General features: G+C 32.8%; 1 protein-coding gene and 1 pseudogene across 3 annotated transcripts in view; one reads left to right on the top strand and one right to left on the bottom strand.

Annotated features, from left to right (window-relative positions):
• VPS13A (vacuolar protein sorting 13 homolog A) overlaps positions 1–26,444 on the top strand; it is a 179,043-nt gene that overhangs the window by 135,567 nt on the left and 17,032 nt on the right. The window contains exons 60-69 of one of the 3 annotated variants that reach the window (XM_039845293.1): positions 2,502–2,615; positions 3,676–3,821; positions 5,006–5,087; positions 5,904–6,017; positions 6,849–6,924; positions 7,012–7,175; positions 7,514–7,559; positions 7,670–7,793; positions 16,316–16,430; positions 16,625–19,391. In XM_039845293.1, the coding sequence (XP_039701227.1) occupies positions 2,502–2,615; positions 3,676–3,821; positions 5,006–5,087; positions 5,904–6,017; positions 6,849–6,924; positions 7,012–7,175; positions 7,514–7,559; positions 7,670–7,793; positions 16,316–16,430; positions 16,625–16,639 (996 nt within the window). In that variant the 3' untranslated portion in view covers positions 16,640–19,391. Of the gene's footprint in view, positions 1–2,501; positions 2,616–3,675; positions 3,822–5,005; positions 5,088–5,903; positions 6,018–6,848; positions 6,925–7,011; positions 7,176–7,513; positions 7,560–7,669; positions 7,794–16,315; positions 16,431–16,624; positions 19,392–26,444 lie in introns of those variants that run through there. The other 2 variants (XM_039845225.1, XM_039845143.1) reach the window with 2 other exon arrangements.
• Positions 21,723–23,002, bottom strand: LOC120603210 (14-3-3 protein theta-like; annotated as a pseudogene).

Genomic DNA, 26,444 nt, shown 5'->3' on the forward strand with positions numbered 1-26,444 from the left:
CTGCCTATGTTAGTATGCTTAATGATGTCCTGCATTTCTCTTGAGACTGTTCATTTTTCTTCATTCTTTTTTCTTTATTCTTTAGATCGTATAATACGTAAGAATTTACCTTAAAGTTCACTAATGAAGTGAAGCATTTAGTTTAGCATATAATGAAGCATTTAAATTTCTTCTACCAATTCAAATTCACTGTTGAGGGCTTCTAGTGAATTTTCCATTTTTTAAATTATACTTTTCAAGTCTAGAACTTTTTTTTTTGATTCTTTTATATAATTTCTCTTTATATATTGATATTCTCTCTTTCTTGCGACATTATCATCATACTTTCCTTGACTTCCCCAAAATGGTTTCCTTTAGTTCTTTGAACATATTTACAGTGGTTACTTTGAAGTCTTTTTCTTTTAAATCCAATCTGGTCTCTCTCACAGGCAGTTTCTGTTGTCTACTTTTTTTCCAGTATATGAGTCATACATTCCTGTGTTTTTTCATATCATAATTTTTTATTGGAAACTGGACATTTTAGATGATAAACTATAACAACTGTGGGTACTGGTCCCCCTCTCCCCAAGGCCTATTATTATTATTAGTTTATTTTTTTGTTCAGTGACTGGCTGAATTACTTTATTGAAGTCTATCCAACTCACACCCCTTCCTTTCCCTGCAGTGTTTATCTAGCCTTTGATGGTCCTCAGGAAAGCAAGGATTTGGGATACTCACACCTACCCTGGAGTGACAGCGATTTTGTCTTGGCTCTTCCTCTCTTTCCATGACCACACCCACCAGTTAAACTTCACAAATTGCTATCCGATTGCTATTTTTTTTCAAAATGCCTTAATTAGTAAATTGCTCTATAGACTAATCCAATCAAATTTGGGCTTCTTCGAAGGAATCAATCTGGAGATCAGCATCTGATATTTGTTCTGAGCCCAGGAGGACTCCTCTAAGTTATCTTTTCCCCAGTTCTCTCATGAAAACTAACAGGCCTACAGTTTAGCCCATATCTTCATCTTCATTAAATCAATGATTTTCCTCCTGGTTGCCTTTCACCACAGCATCCACCATTTCCAAGAGCACTCTTAGGCTAGAATTTCTTCACACTGTTGTAAATGAAGTCAATTTCTTTGAGAGGAGTTTAGGAACTATCTATTTTAAAGTTTATTTTCCCCCCAAGGTAAAATCTCTGAACCAGAGCTTTGGAGCTGGGGCGGGGTGGCGGGGAGACTGAGGGGTAAGGGTGATCAGAATCCCAGTATTCTTAGTGGTGTCACACTCCAGCAGAACTTCTGCTCCAGGAGTGGAGGCTGAGCAGAAGAAGGAAGCTCCCGCCTCTCCCATTATTTAGCCCCAGTAGCTAGTAGCTGGAGGCAGGTTGGGAAGTGCTTATATCATGTGCCTCCCAGGAAGAAAGCCCTCCAGTTGAAGTCTAGGCAGAGAAAGGGCTCTCTCTTCTTGCGTGTACCAGTCTAGAATGGAATTCTGGCTTGTTGAGCTGAGAGGGAAAATTGAGAGAGTAGTCCTTGTTCAAAAGCCAGACTCACTTTTCTTATTAAATTTTTATAGATTATCCTGAATAGATGTTTCATTTGCTTATACCCTAGTACTAGTCACAGAGACTGTAAATATTTATTTTTTAATAAATTTCCAGTTTCACTGGGTAATAGTCCAAAGAGCTCCTCACACTGTCATCCCAGAAGTCAATTTCCATATATACTTTTAAAAAGGCTATCATTTTGATGTTTTTATTTATAGTTTAAAATGTGAATGTTAGGATATTGCTCAACACATAGAAGTAACTTAGATTTGTGAGTGGAGGAGTAGTGTTGATTATCAAGAGTGAAAGCACTAATCATATTGTGCAAAATTATTTTCAATGCTTTCCCCTTTCAATTATATTACTGGCCACCAGAGATATCAGCAAGGCATTTAGCAAAAAGCTAGAAGTGGACAAAAATTGTATTTAAAAATATATAGTTCTAAAAAAGTTTTGACAGATTGGATTAGTGGCCTTTGAAAATAAAATCTGTAGTCACAGAAGGAAAGAATTAGTGTCTTTTAATGCAGGAGTTCCCAACCCCTGGGCCACAACCACTTCTTGGCCTCTTAGGAACTGAGCCAGCCACATAGCAGGAGGTGAGCAAGCCAGGCTTCACCTGTTGCAGCTGCTCCCTACCGCTAGCATCACTGCATTAGATTCTCATCATTATCAGGCATTAGATTCTCCTAGGAGCACTGGTCCCTGGTGCCAAAAAGGTTGGGGACCACTGCTTTAATGGATTGGATGGAAACATAGAAGATATGCTTATCAGTTTGTGCGTGACAGCCAGAACTTTCCTAACAATAGGGATGTTAGTTTCCCTTCTGAGGCAGTAGCTTTCCAAACTTGAATAATGTTGAATCTGGATATTATAGGGGAGTATTCTGCAGTCTGTGAGCTATTATTGGCTTAAATACTTCATAAAGATAGGTCCTTTAAATTTTTAATATTTTATGTTCCTTTATAGGTTGAACTTTTTCATAAAGATATAGAAGCTTTTCAAGAAGAATATAAAACAGTTTCATTAGTAGATTCATCACAAGTCAGTCTCTATGAATACTTTCATATATCTCCTCTCAAGGTAGGGGGAAAATATAATAAGTTATTTTTATAATCCTTGATAATCTAGGTAATAACAAATTGGATCTCTTGGGGGGATGTAATAAAATTATGTTTTTTAAAGTATATAAATTCTGTAACTTCACATTTATAAATATAAATAAAGCAATAATCTTTTAAAACTTTTATTCTTGTAACTTTTACCATTAGATGGAAATAATAGTGGAGCTACCTACATATAAGCATTTGTTTATATGTTTATGTCCTGTCCTAAATTTTGAGAGCTTTCAAAATTTTGTGTATGATGTATGTGTAAGTTTTTCTTTTAATTGAGTTATAATTGATGTATAACATTATATTTGTTTCAGGCATACAGCATAATGACTCAATATTTGAATACACTGAGAAATGATCATCACAATAAGTTTAGATACCAACTGTCACAGTATTATAGTATTGCAAAGTTTTTTTCTTGTGATGAAAACTTTTAAGATTTACTCTCTTAGCAACTTTCAAATATGAACTATAGTACTATTAACTATAGTATATAAGTTTTAAGTTAATTTATAAAGTAATCTTGATTTAAGATTTGAAGATTGAATGGAAGTAAATGTAAGTTCTTAACACAAAGTCTCTATGAGTTACATACATAATACTTGAAGAAAATTATTATGCAACTATCTGTACAGGATGTGTATGCATAAAATACAAAAGTGCTTTTTAAGCAGCTTCATCCTGCTAACTTAATTCTTGTAGTTGAAACATTCACTTTTGGAAATATTTGAGTTATTTTCAACAACTTCAACTACTAGATTATTGTTATTAAGTGTCTAAAAGTTAATATTTTCCTAGGTTTACCAAAAGAGTTGGATCGAACAAGATATACCATCTTACATTGCTGAATTTAAAATTTAAAAAGAGCTGCATTAGATTTTAAATTCCTTTAACTTTCCATTTATTAATTTTGTCATAATTCTGATAATCTTATTTATGGTACAGTAAATTTAAAATAAAATTGACTTTTAAAAGTTAAAATTGTCATCATGAAGTAGCGGCTTAAATATTTATCTCTATCTCTTTAGTTGCATTTAAGTGTTTCACTGAGTTCGGGTAAAGAAGAAACTAAAGATTCAGAACAACATGAAGGATTGATCGCAGTTCGTTCTTTAAATCTTTTGCTGAAGAGCATTGGTGCCACTCTTACAGATGTGCAAGATGTAGTTTTTAAGTATGTTTAATATTCATATCTATAAATTGATGAAAAATTCATTTTATATATTACCTAAAAGTTTTATAAGTGAAAAATTACAGAATACATTGCAGATCATAGGCAAAAGATGGTTTTTGCTGTTAAATGGAATATAATTTAAGTAACATATACCTGTCAACCCTTAACTATTAAATAACAGATTAATTACTAAATAACTTCCTTAAGAAAGAGGGACAGTGGCCATGAAATTTTACACATCATTTAAGGCCTGTCTGGGCGAGGGAAGGCTTGCTAAGAAGCTGTGTATGCCCAAAGATGTATGCTTAAAAGATGTAGCTTCAAGGCTTATAGGATCCAGACTCTTCAAACTCATGGTAGGGGAAAATGAAGGGATCAGTTCAAATGTTATAGTTAACAATTTACATTTTAATATGAATCATAGTGGAAGCTATTAGAGTATCTGACCAAAGAGATTCAAAGAGTCTGAGCGGTGACTTTAGATGAGTGTGACCTTTTCAGGTAGCACATAGACCTGTCATTAAGAACATTAGTAAGAATCAATGAGTCCAGTAAAAGATACCTCAATCTGAGTAAAGTTGAGTAACAGTCAAATTAAAGAACATAGGTTTGAAGACATCTAGAATAAGATGAGATTTTTGATCTTGTTGGTGTCTTATCTGCTAACATAGCACATCCTAATTTGTCATTTGGGTCTATCTATGTTGAGAATAGGTTATAAATAAATTTACCTTGACTCATCAAGCTGTCAGCATCAGGCGGGACTTGAAGCAATTGAACCCTGGCCATTCTTCAGCACCCTCTTCTACTTACCTTACTGTATCAAACATTTTCTTTGCATGCTATGATAACACAGAGTTGACAAATATAAGTTCCTGTCCATGCATGGGATCCAAGGGGCCTCTGAATCCCCTAAATAATGTGGAAAATATGTGTATATTAGTGGCTTTTCTGGAGATAAAATCCATAGCTTTTATCAGATTTTTAGCCCTTTCTTTGACCATAATGTGCAGAGATGTATGTAAGAGAGTAGATTTTCTGATTGGCATGGGAAAAATGTACTAAAAGGAAAGATTTGGAGAAAAATTTAAAATAAATAAAACCATTTATTAATATTAAAAACTTTCTCTAAACATACACACACATATATATATTTGTTTATACATTTATATGTTGTTTTTCAGACTTGCATTTTTTGAACTCAACTATCAGTTTCATACAACATCTGAACTACAGTCTGAAGTAATAAGACACTATTCAAAACAGGTTTGTCTGAGATTATTTTACAAAGGGATAGTAATGGAAAATAGTGAAAATAGTGAAACCGTATGTGTCTGTACATGTATGATGCAGATTTGGCAACAAAATTAATAGTCGTTTTTAAAATATTAAAACGTTTTTTATTTTCAGAATTGTAGAAAGAAATTGAGCCCAACCACCATTTCAGTTTTTTGTTCTCCTGTGTTTTTTAGGGACTGACTGAACTCTTTTCTGGATCAGTACGGACTAGACATAAATATTTAAATAAAACATTAACTAAGTAATTCACCACACTTATGAAAAAAATAGGTTCAGGGGAAACTATTGGTAACTGATGAACACAGGATACCTTTAATATAATTAAATTGTTGAGTGTGCTAAATGTTTTAATTGATTTTTTCTACATCTGCAAATTCTCCTGTATTTTATGATATAAGTTATAGAGCATCTGAGACAGCTGTTGTATGATGGACAGATCACCGAGCATGACTCAGGTTACCCCCATGTGACCCTGGGCATCATTTGACCTGTGTGTTTCTACAGTCTATAAAATGACAGTCTATAAACTGTCACACATAGTTGTAAAAGTGAAAGCATTTTGAATATTCTAATGTTTTATGTAAATATGTCATTTCATATACTCTTAACACCAAATTGCTTTTTAAAAACTAAGACTGGTGGTAAATAAGGTGATATATATGTTAGGTACTGAAATTGGTGATAAGAGGTGTTAGCATGAAAAACTGGATGTGTGTACTGAACGTAAGAAAAAATATTAATTCTGATTATCCAAATTGATTAACGCTCATATTTCATTTTTAGGCCATTAGGCAGATGTATGTACTCATTCTTGGACTTGAAGTTTTGGGAAATCCCTTTGGCTTGATTAGAGAATTTTCCGAAGGCGTAGAAGCATTTTTTTATGAACCTTACCAGGTAAAATCATTATCTGTGCATTGTACAACATATCACATTAATACTTTTGAATAATGATGCATTTCAGTTGTTAACTTGAGTAGTGAGTGTAAATAGATTTTAGGAGACACAACACAAGGACATTATTTTGCAGCGAACAATAGTAAGAGCTTTTGAGAAATTTGGGGGAAATTTTTACCTTTTTCCTTCAAAATTTAAAACTGAAGACTTTACAAAAATACAAAACTATCCTGAATTTTAAGAGTTCTGTTGGAATATTAAAAGTAGATAAACTTTACACTATAGTAGAAGGAAGATTACCATAGACAGACAGTTTTGCTTTGCACAATAGTGTGGGACAGTAAAAATAATCACGCAACCTGGCACTGTGCAAAGCAGTCTTAATCAGTAGCAAAAGTTATGATTGTTGTCTGTCCCTGAAATATTTCTGTCAAAACATCCAAAACTCTTCTACTTTCACTTATAGGTATACATGACAATGAAAAATAAAGTAAAACTCATATTTATTTTGTAGACTATAATTTAAAACATTAGCTACATTAAGAACTAAAGTGTTCTTATTTATTTTTTTAATTATCAAAAATAGTTCATGCTCGCCTTCTCATATAACAAATATCTTTCGTATACTTTGGTGTACAGTTGTACTCCTTTCTAAATTTGGATTAACTTCCAACGTTTTATCCTTTGCACCTGCAAAGTCATGAAATATCTCTGAGACTTCTGTCACTTTCTCTGGGACATTTTTCTCACTTCTGTTTTTCTCATTTATATCAATACTTTCACCTTTAAAAGTAAACATAACTTTATTTGTTATTATTTTTTGCCCTCTAGGGAGCCATCCAAGGTCCAGAAGAGTTTGTTGAGGGGATGGCACTAGGACTGAAGGCATTAGTTGGTGGAGCTGTTGGTAAGAAACAGAATGCTTCCCAAGTATGATTATGCTAGGAAGTAATGCTATATTTGCTTTTACTAAAGATATTATAATTTCCGCTAGGCGGATTAGCTGGTGCTGCCTCCAAAATCACCAGTGCTGTGGCTAAAGGAGTAGCAGCCATGACCATGGATGAAGACTACCAACAGAAAAGAAGAGAAGCCATGAATAAGCAACCAGCCGGTCTCAGAGAAGGCATCACTCGTGGAGGAAAAGGCTTAGTTTCTGTAAGACATTTCCCAGTGTTGTGAACATGATAGGAAATATCTTTTAACATCATAGAAAATACCTTTTAAAGCCACATTCTGTGAATAAGGAAATGGACATATAAATTTTACTCCTTTTGGATGTATTATTTGGATGTTGCAGGAACAGTGAGTTGTGACCTATATAAAATATGTCAGTAGCCTCCAAAAGCATTCTATTTAAATAAAGTGCTTAGGAAATATGTTAATTCTTATGGTATCTAGAAAGCAGATTCTCTATTTTTTCTGTAAGCCAGACTTGGTTCTTTAAAGCATCATGTGAAAATACTGTAAATTTTTAATCGTACTTTTCCCTCTAGGGTTTCGTAAGTGGCATAACAGGAATCGTTACCAAACCAATCAAAGGCAAGTATAATGGTTCCTTTGGGTGATATATATTACTAAGTCTTTCACAGTTGTTTCTATTTTCATTCTTGATCTAATTATCTAAAACTTTGTCTTTTTTTCCTTTCTAGGAGCCCAAAAAGAAGGAGCAACTGGTTTCTTTAAAGGTGTTGGGAAAGGTTTAGTTGGAGCAGTTGCAAGACCAACTGGAGGCATCATAGACATGGCTAGCAGTACATTTCAGGGAATAAAAAGGTAAATTTTCTTTGATGTAGGATATGAGTAAAATGCTTAAATTATGAGAAATGAAATAAGCATGGTGTTTGCTCAAGGCACTTAGGAATCCTGTAATATGGCAAGTGGCATATAATATTCCTGATTCCTTTTGATACTTTTTAAAGTTGTTGCCATTGCATCATTTCTACTTAATAGATTTCTTCTTTATTAGTCGTTCATTCCCAGCAACCTTGGCAGGAAAGGTGTGGCAAGCAAGCTTTTCCACTGCCTGCGTCAAAATACGTTGTAATAGTGTAAAGCAAGCTATATGTCACTTATAAAATTAGCAAATATATTCTGTCTTGTTTTTCGAGAAACAGAGAATGGCATTTTGTATTCCTGGTTCAAACTCAGCCATGTTCACCCTTCCTTTATGATTTTATTTTGTTATGAGATTATTACGTCTTTTTCCCCTATTTCTCTTCCTTTCCACAATTTAAAAACATGGCCTCTATTCCTCCAAATTAAATTTAGCTTAAGACTGAAATTTAGTATTTAAATTATTGTGACCTTCATTCTAGAAATTTGCAACATACACAACAATTTTGATTAAATTCTTGCTAACAAGACCTAATTTAGAATGGTAGATGGGTTTATATCTCCCAAATCTGTTTCCTTTCATATTTTCTCTTGCTTCCCGCTCTATAGGGGTAAGTATTGTCATCATATGAGCTGTGCCTCTTAAGTCAGTATTTCATACTTCTTACCGTAATTGAGCGTTTCCAGTTTATAATTTAGAAGTAAGATTGGGGAAAAAAGGTTCAGTCTTTTCTACCTGTAATTTCAGTATCACAAACATAATGTGTTGAGTCATAGTCATCAGAAAAGCTCAAAAGTCGTGAAATACAAGGAATTCAAAATATATAGAGAGCTATGCAGGGGCCTGCCCAGAACTGCTAGAATAACCTTATATTTATCTAAAACCTTGTAATCTATACCCAACTATGTTACCTTGAAGGATTAAGGGCAAAATAAAACATTTTTAGAAAAATAAGACTTAAGAACTAATAAAGGTTGTACTTACGAAGGACATCGGAAGCAGAAAGAAGTGGGTTACAAAAATCAATGTAAGAATATAAATTGGTGGATAAATCTAATTGAACTGTATAAAAACAACATTAGAATCAAAATGTTAAAAACAATAAGAAAATCTGAGAAGGTAATGATTGACTTTAAGCATTTTAATATAATTTCTGAAGAGAATATACTATGTATATCATATAAATATATGTATATACACTATATATACAGAAGAGAATTACTGTATAATATTAGATGAGACAGACCTTATGCCAAAATAAAGCATTAGATAAATAAGATAAAAAGAACAGTTAACCAAGAAGATAATAAAAATTTTGAACTTGTACTCATAATAGACTCAATCTTTGTAAAGCAAAAATTGACAAAATTATAAGAACTTTACAAATCTTCAATGATGGTGGAAGAATCTAACATTTCTCTCAATAATTGTTATATCAGGAAGACAAAGTAAGTAAAATGATTTGAACACAGTTAACAAGCTTGATCTAATACACACATGTAAATATTTATTGATTCTGCACATTTTAGGGAGCATATTGTATCTAGACACTATTTTAATCACTCAGGGAACCAGAAATGAACACAACTGGCAAAATCCTTATTCTCATACAGTTTACATTCTAGTGGGAGAGTAATAGAAAAAATAAGTAAACTGAAAATATATGACATGGTAAATGGTGAAAAATTTTATGAAGACAAAGCAGAGTAAAAGATAAAGAGATCTTGGTGGGGAGGAAGAGTGCTGTTTTATACATAAGATGTTCTGGAAAGTTTCACTGGTGAGATTAAATTTGAGGAGAGACATTAAGTAAGGGAGTGAACCATGTGAGAAGAATCTCCTAGGCAGGAACAGCAAGTAAAAATCCCTGATGTGGGAATACGCATGGCCTGTTTGAGGAACAGCAAGACCAGTGGAACTGAAGTAGAGTGAGCAAAGGAGAAAGTTAGAAAGGGTGCTATCGGAGAATGAACAGAGGATCAGATTATATATGGCTTGATAAGCCACTATAAGGACTTCGGCCTTTTTTTAAAGTAAGACAAAAAAAAAGAAAAAAACCTTTGGAAGATTTTGAACAAAAGGATTGATGTGATCTGACTGCTACATTGAAAATAAACCACAAAAGGACCAAGGCAGAAATAGGGGAACACTTAAGAGGCTTTCGCAATAATCAGTGAGAGATAGTAGTGATTAGACCAATATAGGCTAAAAGTTGGAGAGTAGGGTTCATGTTCTGCATGTAATTCGAAGGTAGTGGTAACAGGCTTAGTTGATAAATTAGATTGTGGGATAGGAAAGAGAGAATCATCAAGGTTAATTCTAAAATTTTTTATCTGAACCACTGGAAGGATGGGGTTGTCATCTTTTAGGAAAAGAGGGGATTAGAAGTTTGGGTTTGAATGTATTAGGTTGAAACTATCAGACGTACAAATGGAGGCATCAAGTAGTTACTGAGTATAGGAGTCTAATGTTCAAGAGAAAGGCCCAAGCTAAAGTTAAAAATCTGTGATTCTTCGAGCCTGTAATAGAGTATGTAAAGCCATAAATTTGGATAGGATCACCTAGGGAATAGAGTGGAAAAGAGACAAAAGGTCTAAGACTTGCCCTTAGTCACACCAGCACTTAGTAGTTGGGGAAATGAGGGCCCAGCAAAGGAAACTGAAAAGAAACAGACATTAAAGTAAGGGGGATAAGGAAGAAAGTAGTGTCCCAGAAGCCAAGAAACAGACCATCGTAGCTTGTACTATTGTTTAAGAGAAAAGAGAAATCCCCCTCCTCCATTCATCTTATATGAGAGTGTTAATTAGGAAATCAAATGTGGCATTTACAGCAGAGGAATCATTCCCATCTCTTCTTAAAATACTCTTTCCTCTATTGTCAGCATGGTCACTTTCTTAATTGTCTTCCCAGTGAGGCCTACCATAGCCACCCTAAAATTTTAGTTTATCCCTTACCCCCACCCAAGATACTTTATATTGCTCTTCTCTCCTTTATTTTTCTCTCTTTAGCTCTTATCACAGTTTAATACACTGTTCATTTTACCTTGTTTATTTGTCCCCTGCTAGAATGTAAGTTCTATGAATACAGTAGTTCTTATGTTTCTTCAGCACTTAGAATATTGCTTGGCATGTGGTAGTCTTTTTTTTTTTTTAATTGAGATCATTGTAGAGCCACGTGCAGTTGTAGGAAATAATGCAGAGAGATCTTTTGTACACTGTTATGTTTCCTATGGCTGTGGGAACAAATTATCATAAACTTGATGGCTTAAACAACAGAAAGTAGTTTTTTCACTGCTCTGGAGTCAGAAATCAAGGTGTCAGCAGGACTGCACTCCCGCTAGAGGGAAGAGTTTGCCCCTTGCCTCTTACACCTTCTGCTGTGGCTGCAGACACTTCTTTGTTGCGATCACATTACATGAGTCTCTGCCTTCATCTTCACATCACCTTCTCCTTTGTATGCCTAATCTCCCTCTGTCTCTCTCTTATGAAGACACTTGTAGTGGTATTTAGGGCCCACTTAGATAATTCAAGATTATCACTTCATCTCAAAACCCTTAAATTAATCACATCTTTATAGACTTTACCGTGTAAAACAATATTCAGAGTTGCCAGGGATTCAGGCCTGATATCTTTGGGATCCACTATTCAAACCACTACATATACTTTGTCCAGTTTTCACAATAGTAATACTTTGCAAAACTATTGTATTATGTCACAGTATGACATTGATACAACCCACCGATTTTATTCAGATTTCCCCAGTTTGACTTGTACTCATTTGCTTGTGTGTGCACTAATTCTATACACGTGTGTTTTCATGTGTTCTCCACCGGTCAAGATACTAAACAATTCCAGCACCACAAAAATACCTTGTGTTGCCCTTTTATAACAACATCTACCCCCCTCCCATATAACCCCATAATCTATAATGCTGTTTTGAACACTCTAATATATAGTCTATTTAAAATTGAGATATAATCCACATACTGTCGCAAAAAAAAAAAGCCCCACCATTTAGAGTATACATTTCGAGGTGGCTTTTGTGGTGTGTTCTGGGTTATACAAAGCATGCCACTCATCTAATTCAGGACAATTTAATCCCACCCCCAGTAAAACCCCTGTTACCTGTCAGCGGTGCTCCTGGTTCCACTACTCTCAATGGCCAGCCACTGCTATTCTGCTGCTGCTCTATGAATTTGCCCTACTGGACATCATATAGCGAATCATACAGTGGATGTGTGGCGCTGAGCCTGAATTCATTGTGAGTAATTTTGAGTTCATTCATGTTGCTTAACATAAATGAGAACTTCATTTTTTATGGGTAAATATTTCATTGTATGGATATACCACCTTTGGTTTTCTGTTCGGTAGCTGATAGATACTTAGGTTGTTTCCACTTTTTTGACTTTTATGAACACTGCTGCTAAGAACATTCATATTTTCAATCCCTTTGGGTTTGTAGTATTTAAAAGTGGAATCACTGGGTTGATACGGTAACTCCAGGTTTAACTTTTTGAAAAACTGCCAAAATGTTTTCCATAGCACCTGTGCTGTTTTACATCCCCACTAAAAATGTAGAAGTTCCCAATTTCTTAACATTCTAACACTAAATATTTTCCATTTTGCCTTTTTTTTTAATAGCTTACCTATTGGGTGTGAAGTAATATCTCATCGTGGCTTTGATTTGCTTTTCCTAGTGACTAATGATGTTGAGCACTTTTTCATGTGCTTATTAGCCATTTGTTATTAGCCATTTGTATGTCTTCCCTGGAGAAATGTCTGTTCTGATTCATTTACATTTTTTAATTGAGTCACTTATCTTCTTTATTGTTGAGTTGTAAAACATCTTTATAAACTCAGGAAACTAAACCCCATTTTCTCCTAATTGTGTATTGTCTTAGCTTTTTTGGTAGTGTCTTTTGATGAAGTCTAATTTATCTGTATCTTTTTAGTTGCTTATACTTTTTTGTGTCATATCTAAGAAAACATTACCTAGTCCAAGGCCATGAAGATTTACACCTACAATTTCTTCTAGCTGAGTTAAAGTTTTGGCTTTTAAATTTAGGTCTTTGATCAATTTTAACTTATTTTTGTATATGAAGACAGGTTGGATCCAAATTTATTCTTTTGTCTGTTCATATCTAGTTGTTCTAGCACCGTTTGTGCTAAAGACTATATTTTTCCTACTGAATGGTCATGGTACCCCTTTCCAAAATCAGTTGACTATAAATTTGAGCTTATTCTGGATTCTCACTTCTCTTCCATTTTTCTATATGCCCATCCTTATTCCAATAACACACTGTTTTGATTACTGTAGCTTTGTAGTAAGTTTTGAAGTAGGAAGTCTGAGTCCTCTGACTTTGTTCTTTTTTAAAATTGTTTCTTTTCTGAGTCATATGAATTTTAGGATTAGTTTGTCAATATCTGTAAAAAAGACAGCTGGGACTTTGATAGGGATTGTATTGAATCTGTAGATCAGTTTGGAGATTTTTGACATTTTAACATTAAGTCTCCCAGTCTATGAAATGGATGTTTTTCTATTTATTTAGGTCTTTAATTTCTTTAAATGATGTTTTACAGTGTTCAGTGTGCATGTCTTCTTTATTCCCAAGTATTTTATTATTTTGGTTACTATTATAAATGTCTTAATTTCATTTTTGGATTGTATATTGCTAGTGTATAGAAATACAGCTAGTTTTTATATTTTGACCTTGTATTGTGCAACCTTACCAAATTATTATCTCTAGTAGTTATTTTGTGGATTCCTGAGGGATTCCTATATATAACATCATATCTGAAAATAAAGGTAGTTTTACTTCTTCCTTTCTGATCTGGATGCCTTTGTTTCTTTTTCTTGCCTGATTGCCTTGGCTAAAACCTGTAATACAATGTTGAATAGTAGTGCCTAGGGCAGACATGTCTGTCTTGCTTCTGATTTTAGGGGGGAAGATTTCATTCTTTCACTATTAAGTATGTTTTTTGTTTGTTTGTTTGTTTGTTTGTTTTATAATGTCCTTTGTTAGGTAGAGGAAGTTTCCTTCTATTCTGAGTTTGTTGAGTGCCTTATCATGAAAGGATATTGAATTTTGTCAAATGCTTTTTCTCTATCAATTAAGTTAATATTTTTTTCCTCATTAATATATGTATTACATTAATTGATTAACTGATTTTCATATGTTGAACCAACAGTGCATACCTGGGATAATCCCACTTGTTCATGATGTATAATCCTTTTTATGTGCCACTGGATTTAGTTTGCTAGTATTTTATTGAAGATTTTGTTTATAGATTCATAAGAGAAACTAGTCTGTTGTTTTCTTGTGATGCCTTTGCCTGATTTTGATATTAGAGTTAACAAGTAGAATGGAAAGAGTTTGTAAAGGATTTGTGTTAATTTTTCTTTAAACATTTCGTAAAATTCACCAGTGAACCTATCTGGATTTGACTTTTATTTCTGGTAAGTTTTTTGATTACTAATTCAGTCTGTTTGATATAGATCTAATCCAATTGTCTATTTCTTCAACTTAAATCTCTCTTTTTTTCTTTGTCATTCTAGCTAATGGTTTGTCATTTTTGTTGACTTTATCGAAGAACCAATTTTTGGTTCCATTGATTCCCTGCCTTGTTTTTCTACTTTCTATGTTAGTTATCTCTGCTCTAATCTATTATTTCCCCATTTCTGCTAGTTTCAAGTTTACTTTACTTTTCCTTTCCTCATTTCTCAAGGTGTAAAGTTAGATTATCTATTTTGGGGTCTTCTTTTTTAAATATTCTCTTTCACAGCTATAAATATTGCTCTGATCACTGTCTTTACTGCATCCCATAAGTTTTGGTTTATTTGTTTGTTTGTTTTTTTAATTTGTCTCAAAGTAGTTTCCTTTGTGGTTTTTTCTTCTAACCTTTAGTTATTTAGGTTTCTGATGTTTACTTTCCACAAATTTGTGAATTTCCCAAATTTTCTTAAACATTTCTAATTTTATTCTGTGTGGTCAGATAACATGCTTTGTATGTTTCGGTACTTTTATATTTATTGAGACATGTTTTATGGCCTAAAATATAGTCTGTCCTGGAGGATGTTTCATCTACACTTGAGAAGAACACATAGTTTGTTGTTTTTGAATTGAATGTTCTGTTGATGACTGTTAGGTGTAGTTGGATAATAATGTTCAAATCTAGTTCCTTGCTGATCTTCTGTCTATTTGATATTCATTATTGAAAGTTGGATATTAGGATAACTACTATTATTGAATTGTTTTTTTCTCTTTTGAGTACTGTCAGTTTTGTTTTATATATTTGGGGGCTCTTTTGTTAAGTACGTATATATTTACAATTTCTGTATCTTTTTGATGTATTGACCCTTTGCTCATGGTAAAATGTTGTGTCTAATAAGAATTTTTTGTTTAAAGTCTAATTTTTTCTGATCTCAGTATAACCGTTCCAGCTCTTTTGGTTACTATTATGTGGCATATCTTTTTCCATCCCTTTACCTTCAACTTACTTCTTAGACTCTAAAGTGAGTCTCTTGTGGATAGCATATAGTTGGATCATATTTTTATCTATTTTGCCAATCTCTGCTTTTAATTGGAAAAATTATCCATGTGTCTGTGTCTATACATGTGGATATGTTATGCAGTCAAGTGTGTTTGTATATAATAAATATTTATTGAATGTGAATATTTGTTAAATGAATGAACAAACGAATGGACCATTTTCATATAGGTCCATACAGTCAAAAATGTTAAATAAAATATTACAATACCAAATTCAGCAGTGCATATATGTATTTCAAACAATACATATCAAGCCCAAGTAGAAATGTGAGGGTATTTTAACATTAAAAAACCATGTATTTTGATATATAGCATTAATAGGTTGAAGGAGATAAGCCATATGATTACATCAAATGACCAGAGGAAAAATCTTTATTTAAAATTAATTGCCCATTTTCAAAAACAGTAACAATAACAACAACAAAAGAATGATAAGCAAACTAAGAGTAGTGAACTTCCCTGGCTTGACAAAAGATTCCCTTAAAGAGAAACCATTGCTAATATCTGTACTTCATGGACAACTCTTAGAAGCTTTCTGTTTAAAGTTAGAAATGAAACAGGATGCCTGCAATCTTTTCTTGTATTTAGCATTGTGGAGGAACTAGATAGTATCACAGGAAAAGAAAAAGAATATAAAAATCTTGTCGGAAATGAAAAATCAATAATCATTTGCTGATTCTCTGGTTATTGTCTACAAAGAGTCCAAGAGACTCTGTAAACAAACTTCTTTACAGCTCTACATTTTTCTAGAGAACTTAACATTATTTGTGTCATAAAAACAGATTTGAAAATGAGAGGTTATGTAACAGTCTTATTTTATCCAAAGAAGATCCTTTTTAGTAGTGGCAATTTAAAGTCTATTAGGATTTTTTAAATAATTTTAAAAATCAAGTTGTATTTTTTTCCATCTAGGGCTACAGAGACTTCTGATGAAGTGGAGAGTCTGCGACCCCCTCGGTTCTTTAATGAAGATGGAGTTATCAGACCTTACAGGTTGAGGGATGGTACTGGAAATCAAATGTTACAGGTGGGTGAAGAAATATCTTATAAATTAATTCAGTTAAGTTAGCTTTTTTAAAGGTAACTATATAATGCTTCAAATATTTGTTAAATTATTTGAGCTTCTTTATGTTTTGCTTAATTCCATTTATAAGATTCTTATAGTTACTTAGGTTTTCATGTACATTTATTTACTATAAGATTTTTTTTTCTTTTTTACAGGCATCAAAAGTTTGATATGAAAACAGTTAATGCATGACTTTGCACGTGAAAGCCAACAGTAGATTTTAGTCTTTAAATTTACAAACTACGTACAGCTGTTTCAATATTTTGAATACAAAGAAAAGCTTTTGTATTGGTAACTTTTTTGTACAGGATTTTTAGTGAATCTGATTTTTTTTTATAGGGTATTCTTAGTTCTGTACTGGATTTTTGGTAAATTTGTTGAAAGCCGTTGTGCCTATGTACCCTCATTGTTGGTGGTACTTTTTAGCCAATTAAACCATTTCTGTTTAGGGTACTTCTTTCTTTTTATCACACTTCTAGTAACTTATCAACCAGATATAGTGCTCAGTCCAATTAGGCATGGGTAAGGAAAAAAATCAGGACCATTGCTGTTGTGAATTCTTTGGTTCTTAGGCTTTTCTTTTAAAGAAGTTCAAATAGCCATAACCCTCTTTTTGCTTTATGCTTGTGTAGTCTATTTAAAACCACATGGAATTTGATAAGCAGTTCACATGAAAGCCATCATCTTTTAGTAAAGAAAATTAGCTTTTGGATCAGTAGACAGTTTGAAGGTAGAGTATTTTATCTGTATAGACAACTTTCTTACTTAGTAAATTGGACTTTTAAAAATCTGGATTATGGTGTAGGTAATATACCACTATACCAATTTAAATATACCAATTTAAAGTAGTTTGTGTGGTTTCGATGTGGAATACTAAAAACAAACCAGTTATTATGTTGTATACATTTGAAAATATAACCTTGAAATTTTAAATATTGTCATGTTTAATATTTTGCTCACTACATGCAGAGTATATAATTTTATATAAAATATACTTCCATCTAATGTAGTAAAGCATAACCATTGAGTTAATGTGCAATATTTAGTAGTTTTACATTGTGTTTAAATATTTTAAAAGTATCAAAATAATTCCATATTGGACTAGAGCTGGCAATCTAGTAAGAGTCTGTACAGTCTCTACGATCACAGTATATCACTCTGTGAAAGATGGAAATGTTGCAGAAGTAACCAAAGGTTCATATAGTTGAAACCTATTTCTTCTTAGTACCCACCTTCCTTTTCAGAACACAGTTAATATGTTGCATTTCCAACATGTTGCATTTTACTGGACTGAATCCAACACCATTTTAAAAAACTAAAAATATTTCTTGAAAAACTATTTTAATAAATTTAGTAGGAAGTAAGGATAAACAGTGAGGAGAGTTTAGAAATATATCCACATTACTAGGGAACAGATTATAATATGGAAGAAAGCCATGAAATACCAAACATTGCTCATGGTTGATAACTTGATTTCACCAACATAAATTTATTCTACACCTTCATTAATTGTTTTCTGAAGCTTTAAACTTTAGCATTTAAAGGTCATGACTTTTGACTGTATTTTAAAGGACGTATATTATTTTTATTAGGCCAGTCTTAGCAATAATGGCTAAAAGAGCTATTTAAATGACTAAAAACTCAAAATCTTTGTCAGCCATTACTTGTTTTTCAGCAGGAACATTAAATACAGTATTAGCTGGAATACCTATAGGAACTCACCAGATGCCTTAGGATGTTTGTGATTAGCATTATTCTCTTACAGGTATAAGAAATGGATTGATTGTTGCTTTGGTGGTAATGGTGCTTTTTTGGCTCAAAACTCTGTTGTATTATTAGCAAATACTTTAAAATATACAAATACCAGTACTGTGGAAAAGAAGTAGACAATATATAAATAGGATTTAAAATCTTATCTGCTTAGATTTAATCTAAGTGATTTAACTGTGGTGCCCTTAGAAACTATTTAATAGTTTCAAATATTTCTCCTTTTATTTTTTTAATTTTCTAAAAACAATGTTCTGTGTTCACTAAATTATATATGCCAATATATAATTAAACATAAAATATACTTTCATTGTGTACCTTTCTATCTAGGAAGTAGCACATTATTTATGGTGCATCCTAGTAAATTAAAGTTGCCTACTAGAGAAATAGAATAATTCTAATATATTCACAGAGTACATTACTGACACACTGAACTATTTTATACATTAAGTGTAGCAACCATTAGAGTTTAGTCTTAGGTCTATTAAGTTATGGAATATTATATCCATAATTACCATCTTACTCAAAACTGAGAAGTCTGCTTCAAAATTATCCTGACTCTTCGAACATTTCATAATTTTACATGTTTTCCAAGCAATTTACCTTACTTAACTAACCTTTGTGCTTCTTTTTTCCTTTACCATGCTTACAGAAAATTCAGGTCTACAGGGAGTGGATTATGACTCACAGTAGCAGTAGAGATGATGATGATGATGATGATGATTAGATCTCAAATGTTAAAATTCATATGTTCTTTGTCATTTTATTGGAAATGTTTCATTAACATTTGTTGTATGACTGCTATCATAACACCCGTATATATAACCATTATAGAGAGTTAAAATACTTTTTCTTTTAAAATGCTTTTCTATACTTTTTCAAAAAGCAAAATAATTGCATTATTTAAGCACAGAAAAATGTATATCCAAAGTAGGGCATAATATATATTTCAGCATTTGCTTGTATATATTTGTAGTTTTGTAATGCAGTTTGTCTTTACAATTTAAAGTTAGACTGAAATTTTTTGCTAATGTTCACTAGCTTTATGTTAAATTATCGGTTTGTTAGCAAAATGCTATTTTTGATGTTCTCTAAATTTTCTGGGCTGTAATGTAATGCCATTGTGTAAAAAAAAAAAAGAAAAGAAAAGAAATAGTAATAGCCAGTCAGTAAATATTTCATATTTAGCATTTTAAAAGTATTTTTTTCAAATTTCTTTTAATAATATTAAATTTATATAACTCAAAGCCGTACGAATATGTTGTTCTATTTCAAGATTATATAGGCTGAACTACTGTTATAGGAATGAACTATTATAAGGAACATTTATGTTTGTCACGGAAGTGAAATAATTTATAGTCTGAGAATGGAAAAATGTTCATTTCATTTTACTTTTTATTCATTATATATTGTGAAACAATGAAGTTGGTTTTAGAGTCATTATATTTACTTATCATCTTACATATCTATCTTAATGAACAGAAAATTGGAAGTACAATTACATTTGTTTAAAATCCCTTGAACAGTAAAAAGATTTAAAACAATATTATAGTAACTAGTAAACTTTGTTCTTGTGGTCTTAAGGATTCATCATTCTTAAGGTTTTATCTCTTAGAAGTAAATGTGTTCTTTGACAGTATAATTGCCCTTGTTCTTTCTGTTTCTGTTTTCCTACCACAGAGAAATAATCTTTTCAAGCTTCTTTGACCACAGGTATTAATTATTTTCCAGTTTTTTAAAAACAGTATATTTTTTTAGAGAAATATTTAAGACTGAGGATTACCCTATTTTACACTAGTAAAATTACTCTATTTTACTAGTGGGTTTCTACCCACTAGTATTACTTCTGGGTTTCTACCTAAAGAAATGCATTATATATAGTAAAATATATTTTGTACAGGTCCTATATCTTCTTGATGGAAATATGGGACCTGTACAAAATATATTTTACTCCTCATCAAATATATAGAAAATTAGTTTTTTTGTTTTACATCGGTGTTTTCTTAATGGAGATATACAACCTGGACAAAAATATCTTCTTATCCCTCATCAAATATATAGAAGAGAGTTCAATTATGGGACTTTAATGAGATGAACAGTTCTTTTGTTCATTACTGATTCTATAATTAGAACTTTAAAAATGGAAGTATCCATCTAATAAGAAAGTCTAATGAGAAAGCTGTGTTTGAAAGATAATGCAGTATTATACCTTTCCATATCCTTTATTTTCCCAATTTCTACATGGTATTTGCTTATGTGTAGAAAAGGAGTTCTCTCTTAAGGGAGTCATTGCTCATTCGTTATTTTGTTTTGTGTCTACTAGACACTTGAATAATATATTGAAAACTGGCAGGAAGAAAAATTTTCCTGAAATTGCAGATACCTAGCATCATGGATAAGTTTATTAAAGCCTATAAATGAATTAATTAGTGCTCATATTGCATATAGATATAACAAATGTAAATCCAGAATAATATTGCTAACTTTCAATATTCTTTATAGAAAAGGAAGTCAGAATAAATTTGAATTTGCTCCTATATTTACAATGCTCAGGATTTTATAAATTTTACCTTTTGAAATAGTTCAAAATACCTATCATCAATACAATATTGAATATTGATTTTAAGGTCGTGTTATTGAAGTTTATAGATGGAACCATTGTTGATCCATGACTAGTACATCAATGTTCAACATGATATATATGCTATTGTATTCATATCCCAACTCTGTATACACCAAAGAGTGATGACCACTGTGGTAGCTGCCACACTAGTTTGTCTGATTTGAGTTCTGTGGCAGAGTTTTGTGTTATGCTTTTCTGTGGTGATGGGAGGAGGACCAGAAACAACCGTCCCAGATGTTATTTGAATACTTTTTTCTATTGCTCTTCAAGCCCCTGTTTTTCATTTTACAGATTTCCTTGTAAATTTGTCATTTATTATAGTAGTCCAAAAATATTAAAGGTCCTATGAGGTCTAAATAAGATATACGGATTATACAGTTAGATCAAGTAGTACTTATAATGAATATATAACAAGAATGTCAGTTTTATGTATTAGTCTATCCTTGCACCTTCGGGATACATGGAGATCAATTTAAAATGTTTAGAGTGTTAATTTAGTCTTTAATTTCAGTGGAGGAATGTTCAAATTCATGAAGTACAGTGAGTATAAGTAATAATATACAAAACATTATATAGTAGACTTAGATTTGTGTACTTTAATTTATTTCTCCTTTTTATTAGTAAGAAATGGCATGCACTTTAATTTGTCAAAAGCAGTTCTGGCAGCAACATTCTACTTCTTTTACATAGTAAAGTGAATACCAGAACTACAAAGTCGGGAGATGTAAAAGAATTATTATTGGGAAAGGAAGTTGTCAAGTGAAACAACAGCAAATGAAGAACAAATAGGAAACTCCCAGTCGTCACTAGTACACAAGCCCTCCATCATATATGATACAGGAGGCATTTCAATTTGTGACCTGCCCTCCTAGCCTAGAAATATCAAATGCTTTTCCATTCAATCTAATACTTCTGGATTTCTACCTAAAGAAATACATTAAGAACATGGAAAAGTTGCTTACTGAAAGGAAACCCCCAAAGAAGAATAAGGGAGTGAATGTAGAAATTAAGAAGTTATGTAGAACTATTTATAATTAACTATATTTTCATATCTTCACAGTAATACAAACAGTCACTTGCAGTACTGGTTCAGATTACTTAAATACCAGATACATTTTTAGTCCTTCACATATGTGTTTGGGAGTTACTTGTGTTTATAAGAAATGAAGCTATTAATACTTTTCTATTACAGTCACTGCACACCAGGAGGCAAAACAAGTCAAGAAATGGAGTTTTCCCAAAGCTACTGTGAAAAGATTATAAATAGTTGATTCCATACACATGAATGGTTTCTTTGCTATAGGAAATCCAAATGGAATGGGGAATGGAGATGTGTAAAAGGTTTCTTGAGGGGAAGAAGAATGACACCTTGTATATAGTTAGTTTTCTGCTCCTTCTGCTACATCACATTCTTCTCCTGCATGGTCTGATGTCCATATGTTAGGTTGTGTCTAAGCTTCTTCATGATAAAGATAACTGTCTTTGTGCCAATCTTCATTCATTGTATCAAGTTCTATAACGGCCTCATCAAAAGCCATTTTAGCCAGTGTGCAGGCAAGCTCTGGGTTATTAAGGGTCTCATAGTATAATACAGAAAATTTAAAAGAGCCAGCACAAAATGAATTGGGTGTGTGGGTTGCATGCATCTCTTTCCTCCTTATATCAAAAGCCTCTTATATCAATGATAAGCTCCTTGGGCATTATCATTTGTTTTTGATCATCACCTCATGCAAGGTACTAGAAGTAACCTCCTTTCATTTTCAGATAGAAGACCTTGCTCTCTGAATTAGTTGTGTTGGCCATTAAATACTTACCCCAAAATTCCACTATGGTGGTGCAGATTAGACCTCAGTTCAGACTCCCGCTTTCTCTCGATAGTCCTAAATCAGATGCAACTTGTTATAAGTGTTGATTTTCTGCTCGATGCTCGAGATGACCCTCCAGGCAGAACTGTGGCCCCTGACCACATTCTAGTAGGCCACTGAGCAGGTTGCTCTCACTGGACAGCTTGATTTGGTGCCCTACTCTGTCACGGTCTCCATACAGGTGGCATGTTCTTGTAGCGCTCGGCCGGCATAGCCAGCTTCGCTTCTGGATCAGCTCTGTCCTCCATGGGGATGAGGGGGAGAGCAAGGGCGAGCATGGACCAGGATCCAGAGGAGGCGTGCTGAGGGCCTTCACATCTCCGTGGCCATGGTGCGAGTCCCACCACTTTGATCCACTTTGGGCTTTAACCAAGGACCCTCCCATCTCATAAAATTGGTTTTTAATGTAACCTCCTTCATTGTATGTACATATTCTAAAAAGTGAAATGGTAAAGATAGCTTCTAAATTACAGTATGCCATTCCTCTGGAGATGCTTAAGTATTAGAGCATTCAAATTTTTAAACAAATAAACAGGATAGAAATTTACTACGTATATTCTTCTTAAGTAGGCATACTGTGTTTTTCTACTGTTATCATTTGTCAATAACCTGTTAACTACGTATGTCTACAAAGATTTTCTGAATGTATTCAATAATACTTGGGGTTTCTATAAATTAAAAAATTTAGCGATCCATACTTCCATGAATAAAGCTAACTCCTTGTTATGGATCAGCTAACATAGATTCTCAATCTACAATTTTAGTATGTTACAAGAAACATGAAAAAATTTTTAAAGTAGATTATTTTCTACATCGTTAAAGTAATATATGTTCAGTAAAGTAGGAAATAACAGTAAAAAAATTGTCTCCCCACCATTAATGGTGTATTTCCCTTTTAGCTTTTTTATGTGATTATGATCCAAATATATAAATTTCTGTTACATATTTTTTTTATTTTATTATGTTTTTATAAACAGAACTATTAACTTGTAAAAATTTTAAAAGTCACTCATTCATAGGATAATCTCCAATATGAGAAGCCTGGTTTTTATTTCCAGAATACATATATAGCAGAACTTTTTCTTTATTTTTATAGCTTCTGCTTTTTGATTGAACATATTTCTAGCTTTTGATTTTACCTTATAAAAAATTTTCTTCCCCTTAAATCTCCTCTTAAAATGTGTGTGATTTGTATGTGACCTTGTGTCCTTCATTGTGTATGAATATTGACAGTCGGATTGTCCCATGGGGGTACTATGTTCTTACCCATTTCAGATATTTTGAAATTTTCTCTGTTTGAATCTCTTATGTCTCTTACATAGATATCATGGTTGCCATTATGTAAATTGTTGTAGAAGGGGGGCTGTTTTTGTTTGTTGTATATTTCTTTTTTTTCAGAAATTACAGGTTTATAATTAGCTCCAAACACTGCCTTAATAGCAGTTGGAAGATAACTGCCTTCAGCCGACGTGGTCTTTCCCTTTACTTCGGGAGGAGAATTACAACTGACCTGGAAGAAAGGGCTTACCATAGGCAGTCAGATCCCCAGAGTAATGCCGAATACTCTTCCTGGCTTCATCTGAAATTTTGAGTAAGTGCACTCAAAGAACTAGGAGACAAAGGCTTATTGGATTTCACTCTTCATTTTGTAACTCTTCCTTTTCAGAAGCATACTTCTGAATGGGATGAGAAAGCTGAAGAGAGCCAAATTCTGGTATCCCGGCAAGTTAGAGTTTTAGCATCACAGATAAAGCAGGTCCCATGGAAAAGGAGGTTACCTATCCAGCTTGCATACAGTTCTCATACCTCATACCTCATTTATTCGTTTAGCAGAAATCTCTTGGAGAGTCTTTGGTGCATCATTTTTGAAGGTCCACATTTTTGAACATTTAGTAGTAAGTCCCACTAATTTTATTTTGGACCAATAGAGTAATTCACTGCACTCAAAACCTTCCAGTATGAAATAAAAATACTTTTTGAATAAGACTTTGAAATTATGTCTTTTTCTAGAGGTGATAGTTACACTTAGGGAGATTTTAATTTTCTTTGTCTCAAGTGTAAAATGAATTTTTTGTTTCTCTTTTTTAATACAGTAACTTGATTTTAATATAGCAACTTGAGACTAATTATTTTTGTAAATCTTTTTTAAAAGTTTGACATCATTGCATTCCTTAAATTTGTAAATGTATTAAGGAAAGATAAATACTAGTAAAATAGAAAATTTAATATTTAGTTTTAAAAGAAATTCTCAAATATTAAGCTCAAGTAGGTTCAGCTTGAGTCTTCTTACCGAGGATGTGCAAATAGAGCTAAAATTCTGTAGTAGATATGAATTTAGAAGGTCTCTAGTCTTTATTTAGCTAAAGGTACTATGCTATAACCTGGAACTCAACTCATGACTTCTCTACCGATGTGTTAGAGCTCTGCTTAAAGCTCTCCCTGGTTACTTCGGATGGAACAGAGATTCTCAGCATAAGTTGAGTTTAGTAAAGTTCATTTAGATTTTTTTTTTTTTTTAGTGTGTACTCTAACAATAGTGTTGAAAGACTTTAGTGTAAGTTTGAAGTTTATTTTCTTATTGGCCGAATATCCTGTGAAAAAAATGTTCTTTTGCTAAATGAAACCATTCATTTACATACAAAATTAGATTGGAGACCCCTTTCATTCACCTGAAAACAAAATTTGATGTCATCTGTGAAAGGAAGCACCATGTATACTTTGTCATCTCTTTGTCAGTTAAGAGTCTTTAGTTATAAATTCAAATGAAATTGATCTCCTACTTACTGAACTTTAATGCCAGTTTTTCAGTGAAAATTTACCACTGTAAAGAATCCTAGAAGAAGCAGTGTGGAGAAATGTACGTTTAGCTATTTTGTGGTCCTTCAGGCCTAAGTAGTTGTTTTAGTTGGGAGATCCCATGAAGCTGCAGTTTGGAATATAAGTGTGGAAGGCTGGATATTTCATGTAAATTTTCTGAAATAAATTGCCAGGCTATTCTGAATTTTAAAATTGCCAAAAGAGTAAATGTATAATTATGTATAATTGAATTTCTGCTGGATGATTTGGTAGCGTAGTTTATATGCATACAAAGAAAAAAATTAATGCTGTGTATTTTTTATGCATGTATTTATTAAACTCCTGTTAGTTATGCATTAGACAGTCTTCTAGAACTTAAGGTGTAGCCCTGAAGAAAATAGTTAAAATTCCTGCTCATCTCATGAGATTATAATTGTAATGAGCTTTATTATTCTGGTGATCAAAAATAAAACATACCATGTTGTCCAACCCTGTAATGCGGGATCTTCACAGTGTCTTTTTGACTGTGGATGAGCTGATACGTGTGAGACCCTGAGGAACTGTAGGAATCAAAAGAAAAATAAGATATGCCCAATCTTCCAAAGAGTGATTCCTAGATATTATGTGAAATTGAAGCTTTGTCAGGGACATGATACAGTTTGTGGGATATCTGAACCCATATTCCAATGAGCTGTTAAAATGGGATCCCAGTGCATCTACTGGAATATATGTAGTTTTTCCATACTCATGTTGACAATAATTATCTGAGATGCAGCAATACCCTATCATAGCTTAGGACCTGGATTCTGGAACTAAGTAAATGAGTTCATTCCAGCCTTTTTCTTTTATTGGCTTTATAATCTTTTATTATGCTTGTCTGACCTCAGTTTCCAGACAGCAAAATGGAAATAATTATAGTGCTTA

Source organism: Pteropus medius, unplaced genomic scaffold (genome assembly GCF_902729225.1).
Source record: "Pteropus medius unplaced genomic scaffold, Ma_sr-lr_union100, whole genome shotgun sequence".
NCBI lineage: Eukaryota > Metazoa > Chordata > Mammalia > Chiroptera > Pteropodidae > Pteropus > Pteropus medius.